The sequence below is a fragment of the Cervus elaphus genome, chromosome 18, assembly GCF_910594005.1.
Source record: "Cervus elaphus chromosome 18, mCerEla1.1, whole genome shotgun sequence".
Taxonomy (NCBI): Eukaryota; Metazoa; Chordata; class Mammalia; order Artiodactyla; family Cervidae; genus Cervus; species Cervus elaphus.
The window spans coordinates 117,978,700-118,001,326 of record NC_057832.1 but is presented as its reverse complement, the minus strand read 5'-3'; the positions used below and the strand labels follow the sequence as shown (position 1 = coordinate 118,001,326).

Genomic DNA, 22,627 nt, shown 5'->3' with positions numbered 1-22,627 from the left:
CTTCCTGCCTCTTTCTCCTCTCCTCTGAAAATGTACATCATGTTGCTCAGCCCACACATTACCCACCTCATGCAGGTCCGATGTCACCTGCTCAATCACAGGTAGCACCTTGGGATTTATTCCCACATTTAAGCCAAAGGGAAGCTGTGGCAAGAGGCACAGAATGTCTTCTAAACTTTATTCCTCCTATGTACCTGGCTCTAATACCAGTTACTTTTGTTTGTCCTCCCTGTTGTGAAATGCTCAGAGTAGAAGATTCTTGAGTTGGCAGAGGCATAGTAAAGTGACTGTCACACAGTTTAAAGGTCTTCATGCATCAAAGATGCAAAAACTTCATCAGAGTCAAGGTATCTAAACATCTTCATTTCCTCTCTATGGAAGCATGGTCTTCCCCCAAGTCAGAAAAATAGGAATCATGAGGAGGACATGAATTCATAATATATTTCATCTTTATTATTTCACTCAACTGAATATATTTACACACACCTTCCAGAATTTATTAAGGGTTATACAGAGCACAAAAGTATTAGTGATGACAGTCCATGCTCTTATAAATGGGTTAATCTTGAGATAACCTGATATTTTGAAATTTTTAAAAAGCAGATGACATAGATCATGTCCTCAAAACATATATAAAGTGGTTAGTATTGAAAACATCTGACCTTACACCTAACTGGGAGATTTCATAGTTCTCATTTATCACCCACACTAGGTAGCTCTCAACATAATCTGCCTAGCCATGAGTAGGAACCAAGAAGCAACCTTAAGTATGGAGACACCCATGCCAATGACTAGGGGCAGAAAGGCAGAAAGACACTGGAATGTCAGTGCTACACTGGCCTCAAACTGCTTACTCCTGGATTTCTTGACATAAGACACACAATATACCCTTAATGTGTAAGCCATTATTATTTGAGTTCCTAAGCCTTGGGGAGGGGATTCCCAGTTGGCTCAGTGGTAAAGAATCCATCTGCCAATGCAGGAGACATGGGAGACTTGGGTTCATTCTCTGGGTTGGGAAGACCCCTTGCAGGAAGAAATAGCAACCCACTCCAGTATTCTTGCCTGGAAAATCCCATGGACAGAGGAGCCTGTCCACAGTGGGCTACAGTCTGTGGGGTCATAAAGAGTTGGACATGACTGAGCATGCATGCACAAGCCTCAGGGAATGAGATGGGGGTGGAGAGAAAGAGAAAGGGAGACAAAGAGAGAAAGAAATGCAAAGGGGTTTTCAGTAACTTTTTCTGAAAATTCTAGAGGAAATCTAGAATTTTAGTTAGAATTTTAAATTTTGCAAGATTATCTAATTAGCAATTTTACCATGCTTCTCATTTTTGTTCTAGTCTGTGTCACCATGAATGATTAGCAATAAAATCTTTTGATACTTCACAGATCATGTCCATTTCCTCAGGGAGAGCAATGGAGGGTAGACAAGCCCACTTTCCACTCCAGCTTGGAACAAGGAAAGGGGTAAGAGTAACCACATGAAGAAAAAAAGGTCTTGAGAGCACCCCTGGGGGAGATGGGGAGCTGGGAGAACCTGGCAAGCAGTGCTCAGCAACAAAGAGGCTCACAGGAGTCCAAATTCTCTGTTTTGCCATGCCCAGGAGTTGGCAGGACACTGTCTTACTCTCATGTAGCTGAATCCCCTGGTTTTCATGTGACTATCTATATTCTGACCCCACGCTCACCTTGGCCGTAGTCCCAGTGTCTGTCCTGACTCCAGTCTACCTACATAGGTGAAATGATTCTTGTGACTTGACTCTGATCCTTAATATCAGCCTAATATTTGAAGCCTTTTTGCAGATTTCCCTACCTTATTTCTTCTTTCTCCTTTATTACCCCCTATTACATGCCCCATCTGACTATTTATTTACCTGCAAAGAGCTGAAGCATCACAAGCTGAGATGCATTCATCTCTCAAGCTCTCAAAGTCGTGGTCCCTCTTCCCATCCCCCTGCCATGCCTCCCCCATGCTTGTAGCCTGAGAGTATCTTCAACTTAAAGAGACCCCAGGCATTTCATTTTACTAGAACCCTCCCTTTAAATTACTTTAATTTGGGAGGCTTTTTCCTTAATACTTTTCATTATTTTGCCTACAGGCCATGTACTGGGATGTTTATGCTGTCCACCGCACTTTATCACTTCACTGGCCATTGTCAAAAGCTCTTTTGCCTGGTCTTCCCTGGCTTGGCCAGTTTCTTTGTTATTAAAAGCACAATATCTCCCCTTACATTTTTCAATTATTTTCTTAAGATACTTGTTATCTGTGTTATTGACATAATCGTCAAGGTTGCCATTCTCTAGGTCTTCCTTCCAGGTGAACAGCACGATCATGTATTCCATGGCTTCTGCCCCAAAGATGCACTCTAGGTCCACCACTGCCTTTTTGTCCCCTCTAGTGATCCGTCCCAGCTGTAACACCACAACCAGAACTGTACTCCCTTCCTTATAGTGGGACTTGACTGCCTTCTTGACCTGGGATAGGTCCCCTTCAGCGCTGGACTCCAGACAGAGTGATGGCGTGTCCACAACCACAACATCCTGCCCATTCCACATTGTCCTGCCGACCTGGCAGCTTGTGGTGACCAGCTGTGCTTTTAGCTGAGAGTGGAACTCCGTCTTCCCGAGGATGGTGTTCCCACTGGCACTCTTCCCAGTCCCGCTCTTCCCCACGAGGATAATGCACAGGGGCTCTGTTGAAAGGAAAGCAGGAGACATTACCCTATAAATGAGATCAGAGATGCACAGAGCTCTTACATTACGTATTACTGGGGTTTTCCTTATGACTTTGCACTTGTATTGTGATCTCACTCTTCTATTCAGGCCTCATAGTTCTCAATTGTGAATTTTTACCAAGTTACTAATATCTACCTCAAAACAAAGAGAGAAAGAAGCCTATCTCATGCTCTTCTTTCCAGGAGAAATTATTGAATTATTTATCCTGAACCCACAATCTCAGTTATACTTACAGGATTAAAAAAATGTGTATCTTAAGTCTCTCTCTCATACCCTGAGAGACTGTGGTTACCACCTACTTTAAGAATGCATAAAAGGTTTTCTAGACCTCGCTTACCTTTCCCTGTGAAAGTACAAGGCTTGCCCCCATTCTGCTGCACCATGCTCACAATTTCCTGCAGGAGTTTATCCACGTGGCATCGCCTTTCTTCCTCCGTAGCTCTGTAGTTGAAGACACTGTAAGGGTTTTTACATTTGTTGATGAGCTCGTTGAGCCTTTTACTTCTGGCTATGAACTCTTCTGGGTCTTGATTCCCTAGATCTTCTTTCCTGGTCAGGAGAACGATCATGTACTCGACGAATTTGTCCCCAAAAATGCGTCGGATGGTGCTCAGCACCGCATCATCTTTCTCATTGAAGGAGCCCAGGGGGCTCACCAGCAGGAAAGCATGAGGACCCGGGTAGGTGTTGTCCACAAGGTCTTGTTCAATGTCCTTTGAAGATGAGAAGGCTGGAGTATCAATGATCAAAACTTCCCTATCTCTCCAGATTCTGCTCTCAGACATGCAGCTCCGGGTTACTGGCTCTTCACTGTATCGAGTCTCAAAGACCCGCTTCCCCAGAAGGCTGTTTCCAACTGTGCTTTTCCCCACACCGCGCTTCCCCACCAGCAGGACCTTCAGGGCTGGCGGCCCGGGGCTCGGTTCCCATCCTGTCGTCCGCTGATGCTGCTCCCCTGACCCTGGGAAAAAAAGGACAGATTCAGAGTCAATTCTCACAGTAGAATACAGAGATGTGGACAGCTTTTAGGATATCTCACAAATCTCTTTTGAGTTTTTGAAAATCTCTTGTTGCCAGTTTTTGTAGAGAATGGCCATGATGCTCTGAACCAGGAGACCTCTAGTCCCAGCCAGAAGCTACCCATCAAAGTGAAAGCCATGAAAAGGGACATGGCCAACTTAAGAGAGGTGTAAAGGGCTTGAGATTTCTCAGGAATGTGAAAACGTTAAACACGACCTTCACTGGTCTTAAGCCTCGGAATTCCTCTTATTTTGCTACCAAAGTTAACTACTGGGGCATGAAGTTCATGGGCTAAGGCAGAACCATGGAGAGTGAGTTTAAAATGCATCTTAGTGGTATATTCATAAAATAGAACACAACTCAGGAATTTAACAAAAAGTGATGGACTGATATGCAGCCTAGATGGGTCTCCAAAACACACTAAGTGAAGAAAGCCAAACACAAAGCCACACACTATGTGATGTCATTATCTGAAGTTCAAGAACATACAAAATTAACTCATATCAATGGAAATCTGGAGAGAGGCTCCTTTCATGGAGGGAGAGTAAGAACTCCTAAGGTGATGGAAATGCCCTGCATTTTTAGCTAGACAATGGTCATATATGTGTTGCTGTTGTATAGTTGCTCAGTTGTGTCTAACTCTTGTGCAACCCATGGACTGTAGCCCGTCAGGCTCCTCCATCCATGGGATTTCCCAGACAAGAATTCTAGAGTGGGTTGTCATTCCCTTTTCCATGGAATCTCCCTGACCCAGGGATTGAACCTGGGTCTCCTTCCTTGCAGGCAAATTCTTTCAGTGCTGAGCCAACAAGGAAGCCCGGGAGAGCTACTACTTTCCCCCAAATCATCTCACACAAGCCAACGTCCTATAGAAAGTCTTCTCCAACCCCATCATTTCTGAGGTGTTTCTTGGTCCCCATCATTTGTGATACTCCCTTACTGTCTCAAATCATTCAACCCAGTTTTGTTCAGTAACAGAAGTATTTCTGGGGGTCTTGGCTGAAGGCCATCAACAGAATTTTAACTCCCTACTGCTGTCTAAGTTCACGTATTTCTGGCTAACTTCACTCACCTGTAGAATGAGAATAATGAAAATAGTACCTTCTTTATAGGATTGTTATAGGACTATATCATTGGGTTATTGTGAGAATTATATATTATATGCTATGAAGATTAAATAATTTATGGGCTTTATATATATATATATATATATATATATATATATATATATGGGGTTGGCCCAAAAGTTCTTTCAGATTTTTCCATAGAATGTGATGGAAAAAATCTGAACAAACTTTTGGGCCAACCCAGTATATTTCCCAGCACATAATGTCAGGATTCCCTGGTGACTCAAGACAGTAAAGAGTTTGCCCGCAATGTGGGAGACCCGAGTTTGATTCCTGGGTTGGGAAGATCCCCTGAAGAAGGAAATAGCAACCCACTCCAATATTCTTGCCTGGAAAATCCCATGGACAGAGGAGCCTGGCAGGCTACATTCCATAGGGTTGCAAACAGTTGGATATGACTAACTGACTTCACTTTCATTTTCAGTGTCGGTCCTGCATTGCAGGCAGATTCTTTACTCTCTGAGTTACCAGGGAAGCCCTCAGCTGCAATAATTATCATTATTAAAATTGTAAATTTAATTATTATTTTGAGAAGTCTTACAAGAACACAGATCTCATCTATCTTAGTGTGAAATATTCAGTTCTTACACAGAACTAGCCTGGAAATAATCCAGGAGTCCATCAACAACAACAATAAAAATGGCTGAATTAGCTGTGTATGCCCATACCATGAACCAGTTACATCCACTGAACAGAACAAGGCAGATCTGTGCATACTGACTCATGCTCTGTGCATGATACACCATTAAAGGCATCATCACATGGATACTGAGCTCCATCACTGAATTCTGCAGATGTCATTCTGTTTAGTGTTATCCATGGAGTTATTTTGGGCTTCCTAGGTGGCACAGCTTTCTTTAGAAAGCTTTCTTTAAAGAAAGCTGAGCACTGAAGAATTGATGCTTTTGAACTGTGGTGTTGGAGAAGACTCTTGAGAGTCCCTTGGACTGCAAGGTGATCCAACCAGTCAATCCTAAAAGAAATCAGTCCTGAATATTCATTGGAAGGACTGATGCTGAAGCTGAAACTCCAATACTTTGGCCACCTTATGTGAAGAATTGACTCATTGGAAAAGACCCTGATGCTGGGAAAGATTGAAGGCAGGCGGAGAAGAGGATGACTGAAGATGAGATGGTTGGATGGCATTACTGACTCAATGGACATGAATCTGAGCAAACTCCAGGAGTTGCTCACCTTCTTTCATAGCTCAGTTGGTAAATCATCTGCATGCAATGCAGGAAACCCTGGTTTGATTCCTGGGTCGAGAAAATCCCCCTGGAGAAGTAAATGGCAACCCATTCCAGTATTCTTGCCTGGAGAATCCAATGGACAGAGGAGCCTACAGTCCATGGGATCACAAGAGTCAGATACAACTTAGCAACTAAACCACCACCACCACCACCACCAGCAGTTGGCGATGGACAGGGAAGCCTGGCGTGCTAGTCTATGCAGTCAAAAAGAGTCAGACACAACTGAGCAACTGAACTAAACTAAACTGAGGTGGCCCAGTGGTAAAGAATGTGCCTGCCAATGAAGGAGATGCAGACTAGGGTTTGATCCCTGAGTCTGGAAGATCCCCTGCAGGAGGGCATGGCAACCCACTCTAGTTTTCTTGCCTGGAGAATCCCACGGACAGAGGAACCTGGAGGGCTACAATCCATGGGGTCACAAAAAGTCAAGCACCACTGAGCAGGCATACACGTGGAGTTATTTCTGCTCCCCAACAGGAGTCCAACATTGGGATCCCAGGCTGGAAAAAGAGGCTGAGTCAGAAGAGAAGCTCCAAGAGGCAAGCCCAGCTCTGAAACTTTTGCAAGAAGGCTGGAGTCACCCATGCCATATCCAGAACTTCTGCTGGTGCTGCACCTACTCACAAATGTTTGAGATTCGCTCAGGGACAAATTGTGGGCCTCAACCTGAGCTAGGGCTCCAGGATGCATTACGTTTTTACAGCTTTTTAAAAAATTTTTTTAATTTTTAACTGGAGGATAATTACTTTACAATATTGTGTTGATTTCTGCCATACATCAACATGAATCAGCCATAGGTATATATACATTTGGCCCTTCCCTCTTGAACCTCCCACCCCATCCCACCCCTCTAGATTGCCATGGTTTGAATTCCCTGAGTCTACAGCAAATTCCACTAGCTATCTATTTTACATAGGGTAATGTATATGTTTCCATGCTACAATCTCTCCATGCATCCCATCCTTTCCTCCCCACCCCCACCATGTCCACAAGTCTGTTCTCTGTGTCTGCGTCTCCATTGCTGCCCTGCAGATAAGTTTATCAGTACCATCTTTCTAGATTTCGTGTATATGCATTAATAAACAATCATTGTTTTTCTCTTTCTGACTTACTTCACTTTGTATTCTAGGTTCATCTACCTGTATTCTAGGTTCATCCACCTCATTAAAACTGACTCAAATGTGTTCCTTTCCATGGCTGAGTAATATTCCATATGTACCATAGCTTCTTTATCCATTCATCTTTTGATGGACATCTAGATTGCTTCCATGTCCTAGCTATTGCAAATAGTGCTGCAACTCAATACCAGAAAAACAAACTACCCAATCAAAAAGTAAGCAGAAGACCTAAGCTGACATTTCTCCAAAGAAGACATATAGATAGCTAATAGACACATGAAAAGATGCTCAACATCGCTCATTATTACAGGATGAGTTTTTGTTCTAACTTATCTAGATAATTTTCCACTTTATTTTGATGCATGATGCATTCAAAAGAATACAGATATGAGCTTAACAGTTTTTAAGGGTTATCTTACCATGTGAATGGTCCTTCCTCTGAGATGTGTCTTCATTCATACTATCCTGAGATGTGTCTTCCTTCACAGAATCCTAGAAAGAAAATGAAAAGGGGAAATGAGAAACACAGATCTAAAATCTCATTTTTTCACAATGTAAAGGAGTGGAGACACACGTATATAATTCAGAGTAATTTGATGATTAGGATGTGGTCAAATCAGTCATGGTCACAATCATGGTCCCTGCTGGCCTGTTGTAGTTTCGTCCATAATGAAACTGATTTTGGGACCCCACTGTTGCTACTGCTGCAACAGGCTTCACAGAAGTAAGAAGGTTGGGTTTCTCTTTGTTTATTTCTTTCTGACTGACTTCACTCTGTATCTAGGTTCATCTACCTGTATTCTAGGTTCATCCACCTCATTAAAACTGACTCAAAGGTGTTCCTTTCTATGGCTGAATAATATTGCATTGTATATATGCACCACAGCTTCTTTATCCATTCATCTTTTGATGGACATCTAGATTGCTTCCATGTCTATGTGGGTTTGTGGGGCTCAAAAGAGCCCTACAAATGCCATCTCACCCAGACATTGTTCCTAAAGCACTTTCTAACTTTACTTCCCCACAGTCCCCACTATGAGCCATCAGGGAAGCCCATAATATTACTCCACTAGTAAGAGTAATTCATTCCAAAGTCTCCCAGGGTTCTTGCTATTCCTGGAGAAAATCCAGAAGCTTAAGGAGAGCTTCTGGACTCCCTGGAAGAAGAAACTAGTCAAGTGAGGCCTGTGCAGTGCCTTTGAAGGACAGGGAAGGGAGGACATTGGAAATCAAGCTTCCCATGTTATCTCCAAGGTCTTCTTCATTCACTGCACCCCCAGGAGAGAGATGACGCTTCTAACGTGAGATCCAGCACAATCTGGATCCTTCTGCATCCAGACAGGCAACTGGAGACAATGAAGGATGGACAGCCAAACACATAACTAACATCCCCTTCACCTGCCTGGAGAAGCCTCACTCCCCACAGTTAAACTGGCATGAAACCATGGGACTTCCCTAGTGGCCCAGTGGTTAAGAATCTGTCTGAAAATGCAAAGGACATGGGCTTAATCCCTGGTTCAGGAAGATTCCATATGTTGGGGGCAACTAAGGCCCGGTGCCACAATTACTGAGCCTGTGCTCTAGAGTCCAAGTCCCAAAGCTACTGAAGCCCAGATACTCTAGAGTCTGTGATCCACAAAAAGAGAAGCCACCGAAATGAGACGCCCGTGCACTGCAACGAGAGTAGCTCCCACTTGTCCCAACTAGAAAAAGCCCACGGGGGACAATGAAGATCCAGCACAGCCAAAAATGAAAAATAAGTAAATAAAATGTTTCTTAAATTGGCATGAAATCAGGAGTCTTAAAATCAACTAAAACAGCACTCCACCTATTTGTGTGAAATGGATGGGCGCAGGAAGGGTAAGGCACAAGAATGAATGAGGGGGAAAATTGTTAGTAGGGTAATTGTAAAATAGTACAGGCAAGAAGACTCTTAAGAGTCCCTTGGAGAGCAAGGAGATCCAAACAGTCCATCTTAAAGGAATTCAGTCCTGAATATTCATTGGAAGGACTGATGCGGAAGCTGAAACTCCTATACTCTGGCCACCTGATGTGAAGAACTGACTCATCTGAAAGACCCTGGTGCTGGGAAAGATTAAAGGTTGGAGAAGAAGAGGATGACAGAGGATGAGATGGTTGGATGGCATCACCAACTTGATGGACATGAGTTTGAGTAAATTTCGAGAGTTGGTGTTGGACAGGGAGGCCTGGCGTGCTGCAGTCCATAGGGTCACGAAGAGTCAGACATGACTGAGTGACTGAACTGAACAGGCAAGAAAAGAGGCTGACCTGGATCAGATGGTGGTTGTGGTGACCGAGACAAGCAGGTGGCTTCCAGGTGCCTCAGTCACACAAGATGATGATGCCCTGGAAGCCAGATGCCAGCCAGCAGTGGTATCAAAGCTGACATCTGAGCTTAGGTTTGAAGAGCATGGTGAGCAGGACAGTCATTGGCGGGATTGAGAAAAGAACTGAAGTCATACAGATTTCAGAGGGAAAAACAAAAGTCTGGACATGTTAATTTTGAGATCCGTCAAGAGAGAAATGTCAAATAGCAATCGGATGGATAAAGGAATCAGAATTCAGAGGAAGGACCTAGACTGAAGGGATTAATTTAGAAACTATTAGCCATAGCTAAAGCTCAAAGCTGTAAAAATGCAGAATCACCTGAGGGAGAAAAAGGTGTCAAGAATGGAGGAAGGGCTTGAACCAAGTCCTGAAGATGTCAGCTGTTAGAGGTCGTAGAGGTGGACTCAGCAACCTCTGTGGTAGCAAGAGAGAAGAAAACAAGGAGAGTGTGGTTTTACTGAAGCCAAGGAAAGAGGGGGTCTAATGAGTCATTTGTGTGTCCAGTACTATGAAGGGGAAAGTCAGAAAAGGACTTAAATGTATCTATTAATTTGCCAGTAAAGTAGCCTCATCTTTCCAGTTTATGGACAAATGTCCCCTTGTTGCTGTCGTTGTTTAGTCGCTAAGTCGTGCCTGACTTTTTTGCGACCCATGGACTGTAGCCTGCCAGGCTCCTCTGTCCACAGGACTTCCCAGGCAAGAATACTGGAGTGGGTTGCCATGTCCTTAAAAAAACAAACAAAAAAAATCCTATGCAACATTTCACTTATTTGTGCTTTTATCTCACCAGCTCTAACAACAGAGATCCTTGGAGACCTTAACAGGAATTCTCACCTGGAATCTACTGTCTTCATCCCTTAAGTTCACCGCATATGGTCCTTCATTTTCCACCAAATCCTCGACCTTGCAGAGGAGCGCCTTCACCTGGGCGTCCTGCTCATCCTTAGCTGCCTTGTTGTTGAAAGCGCAGTATCGACCACCAAAGCACTGAACCAAGTCCCGAACAGGTGCGTTGCTTTTAATGTACTCCTCCAGCGAGCCATCCTCCAAATCGTCCTTCCGAGTGAAGACGATAATGGTGTGCCTCCTGGCTTTCGCTTCAAACACCTTCTGGATGTGCTCAGCTGTTTGTCTGTCCTCCACGGTACAGTTGCCAATGGGAATTACCAGAAGCAGGGCGTGGAGGCCGGGAGCTGAGAGCTCCAAGCAGTGCTTAATGTTGCGTCGCTTTGTTATCCACACAAGCGATGTCATCTATTGAGGAGAAAAGGTCGGGGGTGTCGATGACCACAACCTCCCTCCCCTGCGTGACCCCACTCTCTCTCTGGCACCTTCTAGTCACCGGCTGCTCACTGAGCCTGGACTCGAACACGGCTTCACCCAGAATGCTGTTTCCTGTGGCACTTTTCCCTGCACCACCCTTCCCTAAGAGAAGCAGCCTCACTTCCATCATGGAGCCCCGCTCTGACTTGCTTTCCTGACTTGGGCTTTGAGTGGTTCTGTTGGGACAAAAAGCAACATATCAGTGATTAACGCTCAGCTGGTAAACAATCCGCCTGCAATGCAGGATTCGATCCCTGGGTTGGGAAGATCCCCTGGAGAAGGGAACGGCTACCCACTCTAGTATTCTTGGGCTTCCCTGGTGGCGCAGCTGATAAAGAATCTCCCTGCAATGTGGGAGATCTGGGTTCAGTCCCTGGGTTGGGAAGATCCCCTGGAGAAGGAAACGGCTAGCTGTAACTCCAGTATTCTGGCCTGGAGAATTCCATAGACTATAGTCCATGGGGTCGCAAAGAGTCGGACACGACTGAGCCACTCACTTTCAGTAACCAACTCACAGGGTGAATAGAGGACCAGCGTGAAAGTACCTTCTCCTTCTGACTCTTTTCTCCGAGGATTTGGACAACTGAAGTCCTAGACTCAGACTAGACGGGGACAAGGAATCCTGTTTCCCAGATTCTTCTCTGTGTTCTTGTCTCTAGAACAAACCCATATTCTTGCTAGCTAGACCTCAATTCAGAGCTGGGTATTTCACCACCCTCCAGTTTCCTTCTTTTTGAAAATCAGCTTGGGAGGATTGGGGTTTATGAAGTTAGAAGTGGTTGTTGTAAAATTTGGGAAAACCTCAAAAATGATGGAGAGGATAAAATTGAACTGTACTCCCAACACCAAAAAAAAAAAAAAAAGCAAAAACAAAATAAATTTAAAAATAAACCCATATTGGTAAAAATGTCAAAATATTGGTGATTGCCTAAACAAACACCAACCCCTTCTCTATACACATCACCAACTCTACATGCTGGAGGAAATCTACACACTCACTGAGATACACAGGATAAAGCGCCCCTTTTTAAAAAAGGGGGGGGCACACAGATGGCCATGTGCTAATTAATCCCTGGAATTTGTGACCAGGTGCATCACTCTACCTGGTACGGGGCTTAGCCAGTGTAACTAAGGACCTCAAGATGGAGAGACGTCCTTGGGTCACCGTGGTGGTGGCAGTTTAATCACTAGGTTGTATCCAACTCTTGGCAATCCCATGGACTGTGGCCTGCCAGGCTCCTCCATCCATGGGTTTCTCCAGGCAAGACTACTGGAGTGGGTTGCCATTTCCTTCTCCAGGGGATCTTCCCAACCCAGGAATCGAACCTGAGCCTCCTGCATTACAGGCATATTATTTACCGACTTAGCCATGAGGGTCACCGAGGTGGGCCCAATATAATCACATTATGAGAGGTTCCAGAGTGAGAAGAGATGGGGGAACAGAAGCAGAGATCAGCAACCGAGAGGCTCGAAAATGCTACACTGTTGACTTTAAAGATGGAGGAAGAGGTCATGAGCCAAGCTGGAAAAAGCAAGAAAACAGATTCTCAGGATCACAGTCCTGCCCAGCACCTTGATTTTAGGACTTCTGACCTCCAGAGCTGTCAAATAATAAATCTTTGGGTTTTGAGCAATTAAGTTTGTGTCAATTTGTAACAGCAACAGTAGGAAACTAATACATTCTCTCTCCCAACTTCCCTTCCAGCTAAGGGTGTCCATGGGACCCCCTTCTCCCTGGTGAGAGCTCAGGGAATACTTGCTTGGGCCTTCTGGAAATGCTATTGTTTTCCTGATGGCAGGGGCAGACTCAAGTCGAGAGCTCCTGTTGTCACCCCTTGCCCCTTCTTCTTGCATGAAATTTTAATGTGATTGCAAGAATCACAGCAGATATTGTGGGCAATGAGGCAACAAATAAGAGGGACGAGAAGTCAACGTTCATCACCAAGCTAGAGGCGGCAGAGCAGAAAGATAAAGAGGGTCCCCGATGATGTCATTGAGCTGCCCAAACACCCCTGAAACCCCTTGGTTAAATAAACAATTAATAGTCTTACAAGTTAAGCTGCTGCTACTCAAAATGCAATTCACAGACTAGCAATATTGCCAACAACTGGGTTCCTGTTAGAAACGCAGAGTCCTGGGCCCCACCCCAGCCCCCTGCATCAGCACCCATAGTTTCACAAATTCCAGCTGATTCCCGTGAACCTTCAAGTTTGAGAAGTCTGGGTGGGAGTCACCTTCAGTTCCTAACTGATTCAGAATCCACAGAAAGAGCCAAGCTTCCTCGTCCATTTCTCCAGTAGTCCATCCTTCCCAGATGATTCTGTCAGGTACCAGGGACCCCAATTGTCCAAGTGTGCCCCAGGGTTCTCTGTTGTGTCCCCTGGATTTGGTCTATTTGTGAACCAGAAAGCCTTAATCACCAAAATCAATATGACTTCTAGTATAATTTTAAAATAAGTCCTACTTTTCTGATCGAGCAAGTCTCAACCCCTTGCACGTGTTCAAAATTTTCTTGCCACTCTCAGCTTTTTTATCTTCTCTAGAACTTTTCAATCAGTTGTCACTTTCCTGATGAAATGCTGAACATTATTGCATTGAATTCACAGCTTTGGTTGAGAAGAACTGACATTTCAATGCTGCTGCTTTTTGTTTATCAGTTTTAAATATGTTCTAATTTCAGCTGTGATTTCTTTCCAACCATAAATTTTAAAAAGTGATTATTAAAAAATATATTGGGAGACTGACTGTCTTTTCATTTATTTTTGAATGTTATTGCTCTATGGTCAGAGAACAACATCTGTATGAAATAGCTGTCACTGGTAGAGGTTAACTTTTTGGCCGAATAAAATTTTTGTAAATGTCTCCTGTGGGCTTGAAAGGAATGTGTGGCCTGTAACCATAGATGCCTTTCACAATCAGAGACCCCACCTCATGTCTGCTCCCTTACTTCCAGTCCCCTACTAGGCACCCCCACCTCCTGTATGCCGGGAAACCCTCCATTTTACACCACTTAGCATGTCACCTCCGTGTCAAGCCCTTCCTGGTTTTTTCAGATTGAACTGGACTTCTGCAATAACTTAACTTCCTGCTTCTACCCTTCTCCTAGAATCTGTCATCCTTCTACAGTCAGAGACAGATGGTATCACTCATCAGCCCCAAGTCCCCCAGTGGCCTCCCACCCATTCAAAGAAAAGGCAAAGCCTTCACAGTGGCATCACCAACTCAATGGACATGAGTTTGAGCATGCTCTGGGAGCTGGTGATGGACAGGGAGGCCTGGTGAGCTGTAGTCCATGGGGTCGCAAAGAGCCGGACATGACTGAGCAACTGAACTGAACAAGACCCTACCCGATCTGGCCTCATCCACCACCTGTTTCCACCTTGCTTTGTCTGCCTCCCCGATAGTCCTCAAATATGTGACCTTGGGGCTTCATGCTGGTGGCTCACCTGAGCTAGAACATTCTCCCCTCAGACTTATGCCAGGCAGGTTCACTTCCTTTAGGTCTCCACCAGACCGTCTCTGTGGTTCAAGAGGCCTTCTTCAGTCATCCTATATTTAAAAGCTACTCTCCCCCCACACCCCGCAAACACAACCCATCCCCCTGCCCTGCTTTCTTTTTCTCCACAGCATCCACTTTCAATGAAAGGTGCATTCACTTGCTTATCACTTTCTTGTTTTGTCTCCCCATTACTAGAAGGAATTTGTTCTGTTTCATTCACTAGCATATCTACGTCAAGAAGGCATTCGATAAATACTCGCTATGACTGAGCAGATGGTTACTGACTTGAAGGATGAAGAACCACAGCTGAAGAAGGTGAAGGAGAAAAGCCCTTATTCTGTGTAGCTATCTGAAAGTTCCCGCCTCTTATGAGAAGAGTACTGGTGGACTGTGAGGAAGGAATCAGAGAAGGTAGCAAAAGACATACACCTGCCCTCAAGAAGCTTCACCTTAGAGGAAATATAGGGCTGGGCTGAGGAGAAGCTCATCAGGGCCATGGATGGACGCCTGGGCTCCTCCCTACAGGCATCTGCTGGATCTCCACACGATGCAAGAGGCAAAGCCCATCTCAGCTCAAAACACGCACCTCCAAGGTTACGGTAAGGACAGAAGCCCAGTCACTGCTGGGACTCTTCTAAGAGCCTCTTCTGACCCAGACACAACCCTGTATAAAGACATCCTCACCCTAATTCCCTATATCCTGACTCTCCTTATTGCCATTGTAACACTGTTTCTATCTAGTGTTATTTGTGTTTACTTTTTTCATTTTCTCTTTGCTGTCCTTAGCATGAAACTCAATAAGCCCAGAGACCATGCCTGTCTTGTTCTATGTCCCTGAGTCCTAATATTATGTCTGGCATAGAGTATATGCTCCATGAATGGTGTGAAATAAATGGTGAGAGTGACAGATGTGAAGAAAGGAAGAAAAACTGTTTTTAGAAGTGGAGAGGGAGACTGAAGTGATGTCTCCCTTTGAATAAGAAATAATAAAAGAGTAATTTGAATAACTTTGAATAATAAAAGAGAAGTGACTTTACGTTGTTTCCTGATCAAGTTAAGAAGTGGTATATTTTTGTACATTAATTTTTTTAAAAGATTAGTGAGTAAATAAGCTTAAGGAAGCAGAGACCTTCAGCAGGTCAAAGAAAAAAAGAATTTATTTCCCAAGTACACATCATTGTTTCATGTGGTTTCTCATCATGATGAAATGGATGAGTGTTTATTAGGCTCCTTCCAGCCAGTGATGCCATATTGAATCAGAACTAATTTTCTCTCCCTCTGTGTGTGTGTGTCTATATATATACATACAATTGCCCAACCTGTACCATTTTCTCCCAAGGGTACAGAAAATCCTTTTAAGGACAAAAGGGAACCAACCCACCCCCATTCTCTCCTTGATAACTCACATTTTCCTCATTATTTCCCAGACCACTCTGGAGACCCCAACAGAGCAACAGAGAGAAAAAGACACACAGACAGACTTTCTCCAGAACTCCTGCTGACATTCTGAGGCAGCCTCCACCTTCTTCTCAGAATATAGGCCAAGGGGGAACATGGCTTCAGGCATCCATCCAAACAATGCTTCCTCCCATATCAAGGGCAGTCCACATGCACAGAAAAAGTTGGTCAGAGAAGCTTCTGGAGCCCTTCCTGGAGAGATCTCAGTCCCAGTCCAGTAGGAGGAAGGAAAAGAGTTCAGCGGTGACAGCCTAGGAAGCTTAATTTTAGATAAAATCTGAAAGTATTTTGGCTTTCTGACCAAACACTGACCACTTTCAATGCACAGTCAATGGAATCTTAATTGTGCAAGGGCTGGGAAATATCTTTTGAGCTTTTTTTTTTTTTTTTTTTGAGCTTTTGAACTGTGGTGTTGGAGAAGACTCTTGAGAGTCCCTTGGACTGCAAGGAGATCCAACCAGTCCCTCCTAAAGGAAATCAGTCCCAAATGCTCACTGGAAGGACTGATGCTGAAGCTCCAATACTTTGGCAACCTGATGCGAAGAACTGACTCATTGGAAAAGATCCTGATGCTGGGAAAGATTGAGGGCGAGAGGAGAAGGGGACGGCAGAATATGAGATGGTTGGATGGCATCACCAACTCAAGAGACATGAGTTTGAGTAGACTCTGGAAGTTGGTGATGGACAGAGAGGCCTGGCATGCTACAGTCCACGGGGTCACAAAGAGTCGGACACGACTGAGCGACTGAACTGAACTGAACTGGGAAATAACAGGAAAGTAAATGTGGAAAATCAGTGTCCAAATGGCCAGCTTCCCTGCCCCCTGCTTCTCAAGGAGGCGGGCAGTTATCGCTGAATTCCTGAGGGCGGGGTGGGCGGGTGCGGTACTCTGTGTCCCAGTAGTGAAATTAGGGGATTCGAGGAGCGGATCGCGCCCCTTGATTTTCTTCCAGGCCTTCATCTCAGCCCTAGGTGGGGAGAGCAGCCTCTCCCAGACCTGCCCCTTCCTGGGAAGGCTGCCCTCCGGCATGACTCCCGGGATGGCGGGAACCTCTGGGTGCCCCCCCGCCCCCCCCCCCCCCGCAAATCCCGGCCCCACAGGCTGGAGCGGGAGGGACACCCCAGAGCCCCCAAAAGCAAGCCCTCAGGCGGCCGTGCCCCGCCCTGGGGGTCGGCCGCCTTCCCCTCCCCCATCCCCGCCCCCGCCCCGCACACGCACCTCGGTCCGGTGCCCCGGTCTGCCACAGCCTCAGCGCCGCCGGGTCCCGCCGGCCGCTGGGCTGGGTGAGGAGTCCGCTCGGTCCGCTCAGGGGATGGAGGAGCCGCGCGGGGAGAGCAGGGCAGAGGCAGGAGCACGTCGGAGGAGGAAGAGGTTTCTAGAAATAGGTTTCGAGGGCGGTGGGAGGGGAAGTTCAGTAAAGCGACGCCAGATCCGCAGGGTGAGAACGTCAGGGTCAGGATCAGAGTCCGGGAGGGACCGCGCCCACCCAGCTCGGCGCGCCCACAGGCCGGGCCCCCGCGGGGCCGAGGGGCGGAGCCCCAGCCGAGCTTCCGAAGGGGCCTTCGGAGGAGGAGGCTGGCTGTGCCCAGGGCCCAGGACGGGGTGCCCCCGGGGGCAACGGGCCAGCCGTGGGGAGGGCCCGCAGGTCCCCGCCCCCAGCCCTCCTCTGGATCCGGGTGGACACCCGCGAACACAGCTTACCTTCTCCCACCGCGTCCCTGCCCTCCTTCGGCCCTGCAGCAGCGCTCCCGGCCTGCTGTAACAGCGGCTCTCCTGCCTTCCGAGGAGGGGCCCTCCTTGAATCCCACCCGAGAGAAACTGGGACCTCGGACCCGCGCTGCTTACTGGAGGAAGTCAAGTTCTTTGCCCGCAGCTAGTCAAACATTTGAAATGCTAGACCTCCGATGCTTTCCTAGAGTTCATAAAAGAAAACCCTTTTTCCTGATCCCTAAGGGTTCAAAGCTTCTTACTAGAGGAGGAGGTCGAACGCAGAGGAAGACCTTATTTTATTTTACTGTGGTCAAAAAAAAAAAAAAACACCTCACACTGTGTAACACTGAATCCACTATCTTGGCCGTTTTTAAGTGTACAGCTCAGCAGCATCACGTGTCTTCTCCACGTTGTGTAGCGTTCCAGAACTTTTCCATCAGAAAACCTGAAGCCCCAGGCCCATTAGATGCAAATGCTCCTCCTCCAGCCCCTGGTAACCACCTTCGACTTTCTGCGGCTATGATTTTTGACAACTTGGGATACTTCCTGTGACTGGAATCAGGGGTGTTTGACCTCTGTGACTGACTTTTTCCTCTTAGCTTAATTTCCTTCCAGTGAGAGGACTTTCAGTCACTGTGCAGAGGCCCTTGAGCTTGCCTTGCCTCACCAGGCTGCAGTCCTTGAAATGTCTGAGACGGGCTGAGCCTCCAGGGACCCCGTGGAAGGAGGAGCAGTGGGGGTTTGAGGGGCTGCTCTGTCCCCGTGGGGTCCCCCTCCCCTCTGGGCTGGTCTTCAAGTTCAATCTGCCACCAAAAGGGACACACCTTGGAGGGGAAACTGACAAAGTCTCCCCCATCCCCTATCCTACTTGTTGTTTAGCCGCTCAGTCCTGTCCGAGTCTTTGCGACCCCATGGACTGCAGCCCACCAGGCCTCCCTGTCCTTCACCACCTCCCTGAGTTTGTTCAAACTCATATCCTCAGTTGAATTGGTGATGCCATTTAACCATCTCCTCCTGTCGCCTCCTTCTCCTCCTGCCCTCAGTCTTTCCCAGCCTCAGAATCTTTTCCGATGAGTCAGCTCTTCGCATCAGGTGGCCAAAGTATTGGAGCTTCAACTTCAGCATGAGTCCTTCCAATGAACATTCAGGGTTGATTTCCTTTAGAATTGACTGGTTTGATCTCCTTGCTGGCCAAGGGACTCTAAAGAGTCTTCTCCAACACCACTCCTTAGTAAGGAGGACCTTCCTCCAAAAAGACTCTCTCCATCCTGCCTGGGGCACTGGGTCATTTCACATAAAATCGACTCATTAAAAACCATCAGGAAGAAGCCTGCCACTTGGTCAGTCAACATCCCAGCTGTGTCACTGCCAGAAGTGGAGGTCAGGTCATGGCAGGGTCACAGGCCTGATGGGATATCATGTCCCCAAAACTGAGAAGACGATGAACTGAGATCAAGAAAAGTTCCCTCCTTCTTAGATGAAACAGAAGCTGTGGGGAGCACCCTGAGGAATACCAAAGCTTCAAATAACTCATCCATGATTTAGCAAGTTGGTTATCTGCTGAGTCGACCAGTTTGCAAAATGATCTTCAACACATCAGTTCCTGGGGAAAGGACCTGTTCAGGGAAGGTGGCTGTTCCTGGCTGGGCCCTGATCCAGGGAAGGATGGGACTTCTCTGCCCCCTAGTGGCCTTGGGGGTAATGACAAGGGCAGCAAAACCACTCCCCAGAAGGCAGGAGAAGGGGCCGACAGAGGATGAGGTAAGGTTGGATGGCATCACCGACTGCATGGACATGAGTTTGAGCAAGCTCCAGGAGCTGGTGATGGACAGGGAGGCCTGGCCTGCTGCAGTCCATGGGGTCGCAGAGTCGGACACGACTGAGCGACGGAACTGAACTGACTTGACTAAGGGAGTTCCGCAAGGGCTCTACCAGTAAGACACCCTTCCTTCCCTGCCCCTCCAGACTCTAGAAGGCAGCAGCGGGAGGAAGAGGGGCCGGACTTCCAGAAACAGGATAAGCCAGGAAGGCACATGTTTTCCGAGAAAGGAAGAAGCTACCAGGACCAAACACTGTGTCAGACACAGAGGCTCAAAGACTCTCCAGATGCGTCTCTGACTCAAGGAGCTCAATCAGATGAGGGGAAAGAGACTAAATGTGTGTATACAAAATGTGTGTAGATGCTACTATAGAGGTGTGTTCAGGGGGCCATGGAAGCAAAGAGGAAGCCTGTCAGCCCTGCAAGATGGAGAAACAATCAAGTGGGGGAAAAAAAAAACTCAGCAGCCAACCCAGAAGCCAACCATTTCCCACAGCAGGTGCTAGAATGAGGAGAGCACCACGCACTGAGGAGGAGGAGACTGCATCCAGGCGCTCCAGCCCAGCCGCAGTCCTGAAGGGCATCTAGAAGTTTCCCCCGGGAGGACTTTCAGGCAGGAGAGTGGTCAATGCCACCGGCAGGCAGAGGAAGGCGAGCAGCTTGAGCACATGGAGGAAACAGGCTCGGGCTGCAGGGCCAGTGAGAGGCTACTGCAGGAGTCCACGCTAGGAATAAAGGCCTGAACTAAAACAGTGACAGGGGAAATGGACGATGGAAAAAGGAACAGATTTATGATAGATTTAGGAGCTAGAGACGGCGCAAGAATAAAATAGACTCATTCAGGATGGCTGTTACAAGTGTTCGAGTTGTCAGATCAAAGGGAGTGCTACTCACAACATAGACATTTCTTATTTCGGAAAAAAAAATTATATGTTGTTTTCTTTCAAAGACAGGACATGTGTGTTTACTACAATTTTGGCAGATGGCAGTAAAAGTGTCTTGTAACTAAATTCGTATGTTTTGACAGTTTGGGGATGAAATTAAATGTCTTACTCAAACAGAGTCCTTGTTTGCTACAATATTTATTATTAGGAAATAACATGCCTATTTATAAACACTTAACTTGAAGAAGAGATATTTTCTTATTTTTCATAAAGGTTAGTGGCTGCCCTGGGCTGACCAGCTGTGGGATGTCTGGGATCACACACTTTCTAGTGGCCTTTGTGGAGCTCAGGCTATGAGAGGCTGGGGTTTTCAAGGGAGATGAGCTTGTGGACACTGAGTTTAAGGCTCTAGAGTCAGGGCAGGCAGAGAAATCCAAAAGGTCATGACTGGTCCCTGTTTACCACATTATTCACCCCAACCTCCCACTGAAAATAACTAAAACTAAACAGGATAAAGATGCTTAAATCTTCTCAAAAACGTCCAAGAAGCAAGAAGGCAATAAGGAACTACCAGGTCAAAGCAAAAACCTAGACCTCCGAGGCATGCTTTTCCCCATGGGCATGAGGCCAGCCTGGAAGATGAGGATCTGTCTTTGTAGCCTCCACAGCAGAGGGCAACAGAAACCAAGCCCTGGGGGAAGCGTCAAGACCAACTGCAGCAGCCACTGTGAAAACAGTTTAGAGGATCTTCAAAAACCTAGAACTAGAGTTGCCATAGGATCCAGCAATCCCACGCCTGGGTATATATCCAGAAAAAACTGCAATTCAGAAAGATCCATACCCCTATGTTCACAGCAGTCCTACTTACAATAGCCAAGATGTGGAAGCAATCTAAATTTCCATCAACGGATGAATGAATAAAGAAGATGTGGTGTATAGGCATATACAATGGAATAGTCCTCAGCCATAAAAAACAATGAAATAATATTATTTGCAGCAATATGGATGGACTTCAAGATTATCATACTAAATGCAGTAGGTCAGAAATGAGAAAAACAAATACAATATGCTATCACTTATATGTGGTACCTAAAATATGACACAAATGAATTTACCTATGAAACAGACTGACAAAGAACAGGCTTGTGTTTGCCAAGGAGGGAGGGAAGGGTTGGGAGTTGGGATTGGTAGATGCAAACTCTTGTATATAGAAATAGATAAACAACAAGGTCTTACTGTATAACACAGGGGACTATATTCAATATCCTGTGATAAACCATCATCTGGAAAAGAATATATATATATTCTTTTATATATATATAATATATATTTATATATTGTGTATATTATATTTATTATATATTATATATTTATTATATATATTTTTATATATTTAATATATGTTATATATAATATATATTTTATATATATGTAAAAGAATATATATATTCTTTTATATTCATGGCAACCCACTCCAGTATTCTTGCCTGGGGAGTCCCCAAGGACAGAGGAACCTGGTGGGCTACAGTCCATGGGGTTGCAAAGAGTTGGACATGACTGAAGTGACTTAGCACACACAGAAATTAACACAACATTGTAAATCAACTCTCAGTGAATAAGATAAATTAAGACAACAACCATGATTACCATATGCAAAATAGATAGCCAGTGGGAATCTCCTGTATATTGCAGGGAGCTCAAATCCGGTGCTCTGTGACCACCTAGAAATATGGGATGGGATGGGAGGTGGGCGGGAGATTCAAGAGGGAGGGGACATATGTACACCTATGGCTGATTCATGTTGATGTGTGGCAGAAACCAACCCAATATTGTAAAATAATCATCCTCCAGTTGAAAATAAAAACAACTGCAATAGCAACTACTGCAGCAGACAAAGGCAACCAGGCCAGGAAAACCAAGGCTCTGATAACAGGGACTAAAAACTGAAGTCAACCACTCAAACACCAGGAAGGATGTTCAGGGCTGGGGTGAGCCGCTGGAAAAGTACTGGTGGACATTTGGGGAAGCCTGTCACTGTGACGAGGCCGTGTGTGTTTGCTCACTGGAGCCCATCAAAGCCAGGCTTGACTCTCCCTGGCAGAAGAGAGATAGGTGGCTACATTTCAAAGGGGTAGACAGCTCCCACGTCCTTGAGACAGTTCTGGGTTGTAAAACTGGCAGGAGGCTTTTAAAAAGAGCTACATCTCAAAGAGGCAGAGAAAGAATTTGTAATTACAAGTTTTCTAAAATAAATGATCCATGGAAAGGGAGGTCAAGAGTCAGGACAGACGAGTCTGAAGCCGTTTGGCGGAGGAGAACATGAACGAGCT

General features: G+C 45.9%; 1 protein-coding gene across 1 annotated transcript; it reads right to left on the bottom strand.

Annotated features, from left to right (window-relative positions):
* Nucleotides 1–431: 431 nt before the first annotated feature.
* On the bottom strand, nucleotides 432–16,307 carry GIMAP8 (GTPase, IMAP family member 8). The gene is given in 6 exon segments (XM_043871829.1): nucleotides 432–2,696; nucleotides 3,077–3,700; nucleotides 7,674–7,746; nucleotides 10,438–10,833; nucleotides 10,835–11,102; nucleotides 15,832–16,307. Coding segments are annotated over 6 exon segments (2,175 nt in total). The 5' UTR covers nucleotides 15,993–16,307; the 3' UTR covers nucleotides 432–2,043.
* Between the last annotated feature and the right edge of the window lie 6,320 nt (nucleotides 16,308–22,627).